General features: G+C 34.6%; 1 protein-coding gene across 1 annotated transcript; it reads left to right on the top strand.

Annotated features, from left to right (window-relative positions):
• The first annotated feature begins 4,797 nt into the window (after positions 1-4,797).
• On the top strand, positions 4,798-5,502 carry LOC147941050 (uncharacterized). The gene is made up of 2 exons (XM_087458371.1): positions 4,798-4,861; positions 4,934-5,502. Exons 1-2 carry the CDS (start codon positions 4,798-4,800, stop codon positions 5,500-5,502), a joined length of 633 nt encoding a protein of 210 aa, XP_087314497.1.
• The last annotated feature ends 8,976 nt before the right edge of the window (positions 5,503-14,478 follow it).

Below are 14,478 nucleotides of genomic sequence, written 5' to 3'. Positions count from 1 at the left end.
CTCGTTGTTTGTCCAAAAAAAAAAAAAAAACAATAACTCGTTTTTGTTACCGTCAAGTTAGTAAAATTTTCGAAAATAATATATCAGACTGAAATCCTCCATATCAAACTCGTATCTGTGACAAGTAGCTCAAATTACTCTTATCGTTTTTTTAAATAAATATATGTGACTACAAACACATTTAAAAATACATATAAAGTTATATTGTGTATTACTTTTTGATTTCATATGATTGGTTTATATTTTTTTTAGATGAAGGGTTAAATTGTAACAAAATGACGATTGAAAAAGTTTTGTTTATACACAAACCCTAATTTAAATCGTTAGTAAAAAAAGAAGTTAAACACTTTCTTTTTACAGAAGCATTTTTTTTTTGTGGTTTAATGTTAAGAATTAGTACAGAGGCAGATTGCCGTTGGTAATTTTACAAATGAGTCACGCATAGCCAACTTTACGGTCGGATTATGACTTCTTCTTTTTTAAATGTACATTATTTAGTTGCAGATTTCATATTCTAAACTTACTTAAATACATTTCGATTATCTTTTCTTCTCCCGCATTAGCTGAATCATCATCTAGAGCTTTAATATATTAGAGATTCAGTAAGGATGTGGATGTGGACAACGAATAAATGGCTCCATAACTATGTTAGAGGATATAAATGACCCATTACAGAATGTTTCTTTTTATACTATCGTAGATTATACTTGTTTTAATAATTTAAAAGAAGGTATTACAATGTAAGAAGTCCAACTGGATTAGTCAGAGAAAGTATCTTAACAATGTATATATATACAATGTGATGATGGAATCTTTATATTTCTATTCTTATTTAAAATGCTTCTTCGGATTTTGAAAGGATAAAGGTTGATTTTACAAACATGTCTCCACAATGATTATTAGCATCCATAAATTGTTTAAATATTGGAGTCGCAAATCGCAATGTTTATAACTTCCAAGTACCCAGGCTCGAGTGAAATGGGCTGAAGCCCAACGATTATCTTTAAGGTCACATCGCGTCCGATCCATAACATATAATAACACTTTTTATTAGGGAAAATTGTATAAATTTCTTATTTTGGTTGTTTAATATTTTTTAGTAGTACATAACTGCATATAGCTAAATCTTTGAAAATTCACCTCTTAGAAACACAAGACTGAGAGACAGAAGTCTGATATTATTGATACACTTGCAGAGGGTAAAATGTGGAAAGAATAGTTGTAATTTATCATTTTGTAAGATACAAACAACAATAACACATTAGTATTCTGGCAATAAATTGATATTTTTCTTACATAAATTAAGAAATCGAACAACTAATAATTGTTACTAACAAAAAACCAAACAACTAACTATTTTTACTTAGAAAAAAACAAAAGAAAAGAAAAGTGGTCCACATTTTTTGGAATCAAGACAAATATATTTCATTCACTCTGAACCATAGCTAGCCACAAACAGTTGAGCATTGTATGTTAAATTGTTTACTCGCAGGATTCCTATATTGTGATTAGGTTAGGTCTATTATTTTTGTTCGTTTTTGTTAGCTGAGAGCAAGAATGGACTCCAACTTGATTCACATTTGAAAAAAAAAAGTAGATAAAAACAATTTACAGTATGTAAAATAAACTTCTCGTATTATGCTTTATATATATATATATATATATATTTGATAATAAAAGGAAATTTTAAAAAAAAAATGCATATTCCATGGAATTAAAACATGTTTTGAAATGAAGATAGGTTTAATGGGAAGATATAATAGAAGAGGATATTGCCTACACTGTGACCATGTCTCCCATGTGCCATCCTTTCTGTAAAGAAAATGGGAAATTAATAAATATATTTTGCTAAACAAAGCAAATGGAGTGCTTTGGCGTTTGACATTTGAAATGACATTTTGATTTTTTTAATCTTAAAAATTATCAAATTAATAAAGTGTTGAAAACTATGCCCAAAGTCTTTGGTTGGTTGTTAGGGAGAAGAAAATGCTTACCAAAGTATATATGGTCACTAAGCTTTTGATGGCCCTTTGAGGAGGACAAAGCATTTAGCCACCTTAGTACTATCATGGCTACATATACCACAACTATTGTTTCTTTTTTATTTTAACATACTTTTGAGTTTTTTTTTTTATTATAATGACATTTCGCTTTTACATTAGTAATGTGAACAAAAATTGGCATTGTGTCTACAACTAATAGTTTAATGAGCAAATTAGCTAGATGACAATAACTTTTAGGCTGATAAGCTAAAAGGCACAAATCATTATATGGTCTAATTACAAAAGACATATATTCATTTTTTTTGGCAAAATAATTTTTTTAACACACTGGTGCATATGGTCGAATTGAAAGTAAACAAAATATATATAAAAATAGAAGGAAAAAGAAAAACAAAAGAGAGAATCAAATCAAAAAGATAAAAAGAGTAAAGAGAGAGAGGGAGAGAAAAAAGTAACAAGTATATAAGATAGTAGTGGAAGTGATGGATCCAATTATAAGTGTCTCTATCTTAAAAGAAGACCCCACATTAAGAGATCTCAGTCATATTGTCCTCCAACCCATAGGAGCTTTAAGATGTTTGTTACCTCTTTTCCTTTTCTCTATCATTGTTAGTCCTTTTCATAGATCTATCGAGTTCACACTCTTTACTCTTATATCATCATCCCCATCTATTTCTCTCTACCCACGAGTATAATCTATCTTGATGACGATGCATCATACTACTGAAAGTTTTCTAAACATAAACCCGAGATGAGATCATTTGTATCAAGTAAACGTTAATCTTTTGTATATTTGATGAAGCCAAGTATCTTAGAGCATCTAAAATGAGGAAATAGTTAAAAAAGTATCTAATATTGAATTCTTAGACACTATAGAATGGTTCGTTCATAGTTCCTCCTCTATGAATAGCAAGTACAAACACACGTACGTACACATATTTCAAAATTAGATAGATATATATGTGTGAAGCAATATATCTATGTAGGTGGACACCGTTGGTGTCGCGCATGACTTTTAAGATTCCAATAATGTTTTGATGAGTACTGTTCCGAATCGCATACTTAATATTTGTTCCTGCTGTCATGCACAAATGAAATAACAGTAATCTTTAAATAAAATTTGATGAATCATCTCTTCCACACGATGATAAATATATTAATGCTTCGTGGACCAACTTCGTTGCAGAGTTGTCTAGTTCATATATTGAAATTTACGGAAAGTGGGTGTTCTCCAAATTTTGTGATAAATCGCTTTCTCTTTTGACCTTATAAAAAAAATAAAGCTAAACTTTAAATGTTCTTTTTCCTTTTTTAAACTAAAAAGATACAAAAATTATATGTTTGTTAATAATAATATTTTCATGCGTGAGAACGCTTCCTTGACATTTTCGTAGAAATGTTACAAAAGATTGAAAAATATGTAAAATTTATTGTAATACCAGCTTGTGAAATCATAGAGATATGTGTAAAAATAATTAAAAAAAAATTCCAACATGTATGTATAAATACAAGGTTGCTAACTTAAAATCCAATTATAGATCTTATAAATTTTCGTTTTGTTAATTGAAAGCAGAGATCGATTTTCATTGTACATGATGATGGTTACCAAGTTATTCTGTCCACCAATTTCATTGTATCGTCACTTGGGGTTAAACCCCAATAATATTGCAGATTATTAACCAAAAAAAAAAATTTGGCTTTTGTTGTAAGATATTTGAACTCTACGTTGTATAAATATATTGGTTATACTAATAAATGCTAAGTTTTTATGAAATATGCTGCTACCAATATACTGTATATATGTCCTAAGAAAATATCGTTTATGAATTTGGAGAAAAAATGTTTCCACGAATATAAACCACTTCTTGAGGTTTAAGATGAAAACAAGTAATTGAAAAAAAAAAGATTAAAACAAGTATGTTGTGTGACCGTTTGTTTATCATATTATAGCTAAAAAGAGAAGGAGGACAAGAAAGGTTTTCACGTGATGCTTTGTGAGTTCTAACATCTGCAGCTATAGGCTTCATTTCAATACTACCATTCTTACACTTGACCAACTTCTTGTCCACAATAAGGCCTCTCTAACTCATTCTAATTTCAAAACATTTTATTTTCTCTGTTTTATCCTCCAGTTGAATTGGTAACTATGTACTAATAGAGCGTAATTTATATTTTAAATCTCCACTAACTTTTCATCAATCCTGTTCGTATATCTTTTGTACATGAAAATATGAAAACTTAGAATATTCTTGTATGGTACAATATGTTATTCAAGTATGTGAATTAGAAAAATCTATAGCTTATTGATGTTATTTCTAATATATACACACACAAAAGATATTTGATTTAGAATTAATTTTTAAGGATTTCTGTAGAGCTTTTGGTTTTTCAAATTTTCTTCTAAAGAAACTACTTATGATTAAGATTTTATGAAATTTTTTTGAGATTAATATATATATATATATATATATATATATAGAACTGTTAAGATATGGCAAAATATGATATCTTGACATATCAATCATATCTCCTATATCAATCATATATTCTTGTATTTACTCTTCATAGCATATGCATATATTCTCTTAGGTCTAATATGTTGTATAGAAACTAGAGACAGCGGCTTTGGCAAAATAACACAAGAATACCTTCAATACTTTCTAAGGTTTTTGACATAGTATCAGAGCCATAACCATATACAAAAAGGTTTTGTTTGATCTGTATATACTTCTTGTTCCTCTTTCTTATCCTAGTTTTGTCTTTCTTTCGTTCTTGACAAAACTTTCTTACACAAATGAGTTTTAAAGAGGAATCTTCTGACACAAAATCATCACAACAACGGGTTGAGATTACACGACGTACGATCTCTCCCTAGGATCTGTCTGCAAGTGACAATCCTGGTTGTGTGATTTTGAAACCTCTGTTAATAGGACCTAACTACGATGAATGGTCTACTAACCTTCGTGGAGCTCTTAAAGCTAGAAAGAAATTTGGCTTTATTGATGGATCTCTTCCTCAACCTAACGAAGGACATGCAGATCTTGAAGACTGGTGGACCAACAATGCTTTGCTTGTGTCATGGATCAAGTTGACAACTGATCCTGATCTATGCTCTAATATCACACACTGTGATGTTGCAAAACACTTGTGGGATCATATTCAACGTCGTTTTGCGCTGAAGAATGGACAGCGTGGACAAAGGCTGAAGACGGAACTCACAAACTGTCGTCAGCATGGACTTGCCATTGAAGCTTACTTTGGCAAACTTACAAAGCTCTGGAAATCTCTTGGTGATTATCAAAAAGGGAAGACCATTGAAGAAATTGAAAAGGAACGTGAAGAAGATAAACTACATCAGTTTCTTATGGGAATTGATGAAGCTACCTTTGGGTCAGTAAAATCAAGTCTCTTGTCTCGCATTCCTCTTCCTACAATTGATGAAGCTTATAATGTGTTAACTCAATATGAACAATCGAAAGCTAATGCACGATTGCAATAAGAGCGTGCCACAGAAGTTGGTTTTGCTGTTCGCACTGCTTCTAAGCCTCGAGGTGGAGGAGAGCTTCATGGTGGGACTGATTATCGATCAGCAACATGTACAAGCTGTGGTCGTACTGGTCATCTTGCAGAGAGCTGTTTTCGCACCCTTGGTTATCCAAATTGGTGGCGTGCAACGCACTTTGCCCTCTGTTTCGTTTCTTGGTCATACCAGCACTAGTTCCTCTGTTCCTCATCTTGCTGCTCATACAACAACAGCTTCTGCAAACTCTGTGATCACTAACAACGATCGAGTTAGGATCATTGGAATTGATAATGCCGACTGGGAGACACTCAAAGCCATGATCAATGAGCGTAATTCTAAAGGTACATTTCACTATAATTCATGGATCATTGATACAGGTGCATCCAACCATATGACTGGTTCTGCAGAATTTCTTGTTGAATCTTCTTCTATGCCTCCAGTTTTGATTAAATTACCTGATGGACGGTTTACTACATCCACAAGTAAAGGAAAAGTTAGATTGAGTTCTCTTCTCAGTCTCAGTAATGTGTTCTTCGTTGCTAGTCTAGATTGTCATCTCATCTCAGTTTCTCAGTTGAGTCGTGAAAGAGTTTGCGTGTTTCAAATCACTGACAAACTGTGCATTCTTCAGGATCACATCACGAGAACCCTGATTGGAGCGGGTGAACAGCAGAATGGACTATACTTCTTTAGGACAATGGAGACTGCAGCGGCTATACAAGCTTCGGCTCAGACTTCTGCAGATGTGTGCCATTGCCGCTTAGGACATCCTTCTTCTAAAGTTGTTGAGGTTTTATCTATTCCTGGTTTTTCAAGTAATGGTGTTTTAGATAATAAAGCTTGCGATATTTGTATCCGCGCAAAGCAGACAAGAGATTCTTTTCCAATAAGTTTGAATAAAACAATGTATGTTTTTCAACTTGTTCACGTTGATTTATGGGGACCATATCATTCTACTGCTATTTGTGGCTCTCGCTATTTCCTCACTATATTGGATGATTATTCACGTGCTGTTTGGATTTATCTCTTGCCAAACAAACAAATTGCTCCGTCAACTCTCAAGAACTTCATTGCATTAGTCGAACGACAATTTGAGAAAAAGGTCAAGTCTATTAGAAGTGACAACGGGTCTGAGTTCTTATGTCTCACAGAGTATTTTCGAGAAATGGGATATTTCATCAACCCTCTTGCGTTGGCACTCCTCAACAGAACGGTAAGGTTGAACGGAAGCATCATCACATTTTAAATGTGGCTCGAGCTCTACGTTTTCAAGCTTCGTTACCAGAAGAATTTTGGGGTGAGTGTGCTCTTGCTGCTTGTTATCTCATCAATCGCACTCCCTCCTCTGTTCTAAATGGCAAAACACCATTTGAACTTCTCTATCATCGACCACCTCCTCTTACGCACCTGTGTGTATTTGGTTGCCTCTGCTACGTGCATAACCAAAAACATGGTGGAGATAAATTTGCTAGTCGAAGCACCAAGTCAGTTTTTATGGAATATCCATTTGGCAAAAAGGGTTGGAGAGTTTACAATCTCGAAACCAAAACCATCTCTCTTTCACGTGATGTGATTTTTTTGTGAGGATCAATTCTCGTTTTCTACAACGCCATCAAACTCAACGAGCTCACTCTCATAGGACGTGCTCGTTGAAGATTCACCATTATAATCTGTTGTTTCTTATTTGCTTCCTCTGCCTCACCCTGCTACTAAGACGGTTCCTCTCCCTGCGTTTGTTCCTCCGCTCACCATGGATTCTGACTCTCCTACTGCTACAAATACAAAATCAGATGATGCACATGGTTCCACTCCAGAAGTTATTCAGCCTTCGCCTACTGCTCTGTCTCCATCCACACATGCGTCACCTGCAGACCAAAATGTTCTTGATGATGCTCATTCACCGGTTATTGCAGACCAATCTGCTGTAGAACCTGAACCTTTTGGTGTTGGTTATCGCATTCGTCGTCCTCCGGCTAGGCTTGCTGATTACTACACCAACAGTATTATTGGTCTCCCTACGGACAACGATGACTCTCCATATGCTCTTGGATATTTCGTTGATCTGTCACAGTTCTCTGCTGGTCATCGGGCATATCTTTTGGCTATTTCTAGCACGACAAAGCCAAAACACTACTCTGAGGCTATTCTTGATCCATTTTGGTGTGATGCTGTTGGTAGTGAGATTGATGCTCTCGAGCTAAATCGTACATGGTTTACTGCTACTCTTCCTCCAGGAAAGAAAGTTATAGGCTGTAAATGGGTTTTCCGACTTAAGTACAAAGTCGATGGTACTCTTGAACGTCACAAAGCACGACTTGTTGCTCTTGGTAACAAACAAGTCGAAGGTGAAGACTTCTCTGAAACTTTTGCACCAGTTGCTAAGATGACGACTGTTCGCACCTTTCTAGAGGTTTGTGCGTCTAATGATTGGGAAATCCATCAAATGGACGTTCACAACGCGTTTCCCCATGGCGACTTGGAGGAGGAATTGTACATGCAATTTCCACCTGGTTTTCGTCCACATGACAAGACACAAGTTCCACCTGGTTTTCGTCCCTTTATGGCCTCCGTCAGGCGCCAAGATGTTGGTTTGCCAAACTCCACACATCTCTTCTCGACTATGGTTTCACTCAAACCACTCCTGACTACTCTCTCTTTGTCTATGATAATGGGAAATCTCGTTTACATGTTCTTGTGTATGTCGACGATTTGATTATCATCGGGAGCTCTACTCGTCTCATTGCTTCTTTTAAAAGGTATCTTAGTGACTGCTTTCACATGAAAGATCTCGGTATTTTGAAATACTTTCTTGGCATTGAAGTTGCTCGTAATGCTTCTGGGATTTACTTGTGTCAGCGATATATACGCGCTGGATATTATTGATGAAATGGGTCTTCATGATGCACGCCCTGTGGCCTTTCCTATCGAGCAGGATCATCAACTCGCTCTTGCATCTGATCCTCTTCTTCATGATCCCGCACCATATCGACATCTTGTTGGACGTTTAGTATATCTTGGTACTACACGTTCGGAGCTTTCCTACTCGATTCACATCCTCTCGCAGTTCATGAAATCACCACGCCATACTCATTGGGAGGCTGCTTTACGTGTTGTGCGCTTTCTCAAGAACAGTCTTGGCCAGGGCATTCTTCCCCGTGTTGATAGGCCTCTCACATTAACCGCATGGTGTGATGCTGATTACTCTGGTTGTCCAGTTACTCGTCGCTCCTTGACAGGCTGGTTTGTTCAGCTTGGTGATTCTCCTATTTCCTGGAAAACAAAGAAGCAGGACACGGTCTCTCTTTCCTCTGCTGAATCCGAATATCGCGCTATGCAACTTACTGTCAAAGAGGTTATGTGGCTTCGTTATCTGCTCCATTCACTTGGTGTTGCCACTCCTGATCCTGTACCGCTATACTGTGACACTATGGCGGCCATCCACATCAACAACAACCCCGTTTTTCATGAACGTACTAAACATATAGAGAACGACTGTCACTTTGTACGTCAGGCTATTCTCAACGGTCTTATCACTACTACACATGTTGGTACTAAAGAACAACTAGCTGATATCATGACTAAAGCATTAGGCCGTCAAGAGTTCGAGAACTTCATTTATAAGTTAGACCTTTGTGACCTGCATGCTCCAACTTGAGGGGGAGGGAGGGTGTTAAAATATGGCAAGATATCTTGACATATCAATTATATCTCCTATATCAATCATATATTCTTGTATTTACTCTTTATAGCATATGCGTATATTTTCTTAGGTCTAATGTGTTGTATATAAACTAGAGACAGCCGCTTTGGCAAAATTACACAAAATACCTTCAATACTTCCTAAGGTTTTTGACAAGAACAGTTAAGATAATTTAATGTAAGTATTCTTTTTTTTTTTTTGATAATTTAATTTATGACAATATTTTAAAAGGAAGTCAAATATGAACCAAATAAAATGGTGGAAACCATAAAAAAAAAGTTGTTGCTTCGTATCGTTTCCAAAAAAAAAGGGTTCGTGCATGTATATATCGAAATGCGTGTTTAAGCAACACTTGAGGTATTTACATTTTAATTGTGTGTTATTAGTTTTTCATATAAAATAGTCCAATCAAGATAAGTGAATCTAGCTAGCTGGCAAAAGTAGCTCAACTTATATATTATTGAAAAAGGAAACGCTTGATAAATATTCGATTGCAAGGACCCTCACCACTCGCCTTGGTGCAATACATATCATGAAACACGTTTTGTATATATAGTAGTGGCAATGGCATATACATTTGGGTGTGAGAGAGAGAAGTATGAGCGAGTCATATGAAACTGTCATTTTCTTAAGCCGGTAATGATATGTTTTCCGATTATCATCCATGAGATCCGATTAAAAGTCAAAATAAAATGAGCTGTCCACTTAAATCTAGTGGACAAAAAAGAAAGGGGTGAATTTCCAACTAATTAAATATATATACAATACATATATATTGGATTATGTTATTTATAAATGAGTGATAGTACGTGTTTAAGCATGTTAGCTATAGTGACTCGGTGAGTCATGAGTGAATGTTTTTGATGGGAAAACAAAAACGTGTGATTGTTGTTTATAGTTTTGTTTGAGTTAAAAATGTGGCTCAGTCGCTGAGATCAACGCTTTCTCTATGCACACACGCAAACCTATATGTATTATGTTAGTTAGTATATACAACATGACTCGGCAGAAGTTCACCCAAAAAAAATCATGACTTAGCAGAACCTTCTATAGTTCTATTGATAAGTTTAGTCTGTTAATTCTCTAAACAGAAAAACAAAAAATCAGTTCAAATTGCAATTTTCTTTTAATACAAGAAGTTCGAAATAATAAAAAGTTGGCAAAAGAATACATAATTTTATTTCGTTGAGATCCCAATGGATGTACCTAAAAAAAGAAAGAAAATGATGTTCTGATTGTTTGTTAAATATGGATAAAAAGAGTTTACAATTTCAATATCAATTATAGATCAGTTTATATGACTAATCGAACTAAGCAGTTATATCAAAGGTATAACAATGAAAATAAATGGCATTGCGTATTAAGCTAGTATTATATAAACTTGAAGCCAATGACTATATATGATCACATACAGTTACGTTGCATCTGTCTCTTTCTCTTCTAATATAAGTTGTTGCATCTTTCTCCTTCTCTTCTAAAATAGAAGGCACAAGTGCATGTGCATGGCTTACGAGAAGGCCACGAATAATTTGTATATATTGAGTTATTGACTAAGAGAGGTGAGGAGCATTTATTATTTAGTTGAATGAATCATTATAATATATTAAAATCTTTTCGTAATAATTGAAATTATTTTAAATGTCCGATGAGCTAAAACGATAGATGTTTGGATTGTTGGGGAATTTGGGATTGGTGTATTCGAATCAATTTAGAAAAAAAATCGATGTGTTTTCTTTGGTACCGTGTGATTATATTGGTATATAATAATATACACAGTTATTTACATTTGTATTTGTATCTTATTTTTATATTTATCATTTCAAGAAAGACGCTGAAATTTAGGTTTTTGTATGGACATCACCTTCATCTCGTCTAATCATGTCATATGCTATAAAAACAAATATTTGGGATCTTCTTAATTATTATAAAATGCTAGAGCATACTATAAACTATTTAATTGTTTTTTCTTGTCCCTATTTTGTAGTGTGCATGTATAAAAGAGGCAAATAGGCATTAGGCAATGCATAAACAATACGGAATGTCACGGGAGACAATGATTATAATCACTTTCCATAATAGTTTATTTATAAATGACATTTCAGTGTTTTAAATTTAGCTAGCATGTGGTAGTTAATTAAACCAAGAAAATACTTTTGCATAGTTAGATATAATAAGTTTTCAAAATATATAAATATAAAAAGTACACTTACGATATTCAATAAAAGATGTAACAATCTAATTTCAGTATTATATCGTAAATTAACTAATGGCATATTCAAAAAAAAAAAAAAAAAAAAGAGGGGTCTATAACTTTGTTGATGGGATCGTAAGCGGTGATAATGAGAGTGAACATGAAACAGATCAACGGACCTTCGACCATGCAAATAGATAAATTTACAATGTGTGCAGGTTTGACCATTTAGCCAAAATAAATCCAGCAAAACTCAACAATATTGGTATTAGAGCGAGTAGCGCTGGGTAAAATACCTGATCCAAAATATTTGTATTGGAACCAAACCAAAAAAATCCGGTTCGGATCGGGGATAAATTGAAGTAAAAAATGTTTTATCGAGTCTTATGTATTTATTTGTTAAGTTTGAAATGGTCAAGTCGTAGGGTTCTGTCTTCCGTTGTTAACGGAGTAGTTGAATAAGTTGCAGGTTTTTTAGAAGGTAGTGCTAAGTTGTTAGTCTACTATATATTCTTTTTCCTGTAACTCCTTTGTTTTAATACAAATCATTCAGTTTTTTCTTGGTTCTGAGAGATTTCTTATTCGCAAAGATAACAAAGTGATATCAAAGCTATTGATACTAATCTGAGAGAAAATGAGTGAAAAGGACGCGATTGTGTTACCAAAGTTTGATGGAGATTACGAGCATTGGGCAATGCTTATGGAGAACCTGATCAGATCCAAGGAGTGGTGGGATCTGATTGAAACCGGGATACCTAGTCAAGAGAGAGGAACGGTTCTGTCAGGAGCACAGAGAACTGAGCTGCAGGAGAGGATAGCAGAGGAGACAATCACCGATCACAAGGTGAAGAACTATCTCTTCGCCTCAATTGACAAAACGATCTTAAAATCGATTCTCAAGAATGATACATCGAAGGAGCTGTGGGACTCGATGAAGAAAAAATACCACGGAAATGATAGAGTGCAGAGTGCACAACTGCAGAGATTAAGGAGGTCCTTCGAAGTTCTTGAGATGAGCTCTGGAGAAACAATCGAAGACTACTTCTCAAGAGTGATGGAGGTAGCTAATGACATGCACAACCTTGGAGAAGATATGCCTGACTCCAAGATTGTCGAGAAGATCCTCATAACATTAGCTGAAAAATTCACATACATAGTATGTGCAATTGAGGAGTCTAAAGACATCCAAAGTATGACCGTCGATGGTCTGCAGAGTTCTTTGAGAGTTCATGAGCAAAACATGGTCAGGCATGATGGAGAGGAGAGAGCTCTAAAGGTTGAAGGGAAATGGAGATTAAGTAATGTCAAAGCCCGGGGAGGATATCCATCTAGAGGAAGAGGAAGAAGTGGATATCAAGGAAGAGGTCGTGGCAATACTAGTAAGGATCATGTGGAGTGCTTTAAATGTCACAAGATGGGGCACTAGAAGTCAGAGTATCCAGAGTGGAACAAAGAAGCAAATTATGTAGAGCTAGAAGAAGATCTATTGTTGATGGTGCAGTTAGAAGAAATCAAGACTGAGGAGGAGCAAGTCTGGTTTCTCGACTCGGGTTGTAGCAATCACATGTGTGGTTCAAGAGAATGGTTCATCGAGCTGGATGAAACCTCTAAGAGAACAGTGAAGCTGGGAGATGACAGAAAGATGTATGTAGACGAAAAGGGGAAGCTGAGACTCGAAATCAATGGAAGGATTCAAGTAATCTCCGACGTCTATCTTGTGCCTGGATTGAAGAATAATCTTCTCAGTGTGGGGCAGTTGCAAGAGAAAGGCTTAAGAGCGATATATCATGGTTTTTACGGTTTTTAACCATGATATAAGTGTGCTTTTTGAGTCTTTTGATTTGTTTTCTAGGTTGTTATTGTATCATTACAGGTTTTCTAGGATTTTGGCACGGATGGAGCGAAATGGAGAAATTTGGACATTTTGGAGCATTTAACCCGGAGGAAACGAACTTGGAGTCAAAACAGAGTGATGGTGTCGGTCGACACCCTGTTTTATCTGACGAGAGAACAAGAATTGGAAGTTTTACAATTTTGCCCGAAGTTTTCCACAATTGCATCATAAGCCCCTGGACGTGTTTTAGAATGTATATATTTTATTTTTGGGTTTTAGAAACACCGAAGTTATTTTCTAGCAGTTTTTGAGAGAGAGATTATTGAGAGCCTTTGGGAGAGACAGATCTAAATTTTTTGTAGAGAGAAGATTTCTAAACTCTCTCTTTTACTATTCAATAATCTATTGCATGTTATTCAGAATTATGATTTGTTTTTCATTAAACACGTCTGAGTAATTTGCTTGTTAGGTTTAGGGTTTTTTATAGGGTTTTTATGACTTATTAGATCTGTGATTTTTAGGGTTCTTAATCTTTTATGATCTTCATCCTTGGTTGTTCTTAACAATAATTCTTGATTGATCACCTAGAATTATTATCTTAGGGAAATAAATTGATATGAGAATATAATTGTTTTCCTGATTAAACCATTGATGAACAAAATTATTTTTTACAAAGAGATTTGAATTAATAATTTTGTGAACTTATCTAAACATGTTCTTAAAGCTGATTTTTAACTTAGAATTTTACAAAGAGATTTGGATTTTCTGGTTTTAAATTTAGATAATAATTGCAGTGAGAACTGATTTATTTTACCAAAAGCTTAGAGTTCTAGATCTGATTTTTAATTGCTTGAACCTTAATTAATTTACTGATTTAATATTTCATAATTTCCTGAGAAATTCCCTAGGCTTAACTTTTTGATTTTCTAATTTCACAACACTTTTATTTAATATTTTGCTTTGTTTATTTTAATTCAAATTATCTTGTTTAGCGTAATCATAAAACTCTATAATCCATTGTGTTTGATCTTGAATCTCTGAGGAATTCGACCCCTAAGTACTACAGTGATCTCTTGTTTGAGAGAGTAGCTCCAGGGATTAATTTGAGCTTATCAAATTTTGGCACCGTTGCCGGGGACTCTTTGATCTACCATTAGATTTGAGTTTTGTATTTCGTCTAAATTTTTCTTTTTATTTTCTACTTACACGTTTTTGTTTTTCTTCTCT

The sequence above is a fragment of the Camelina sativa genome, chromosome 7, assembly GCF_030686135.1.
Source record: "Camelina sativa cultivar CO46 ecotype springtype chromosome 7, ASM3068613v1".
Taxonomy (NCBI): domain Eukaryota; kingdom Viridiplantae; phylum Streptophyta; class Magnoliopsida; order Brassicales; family Brassicaceae; genus Camelina; species Camelina sativa.
This window is presented reverse-complemented; position numbering and strand designations above follow the sequence as displayed.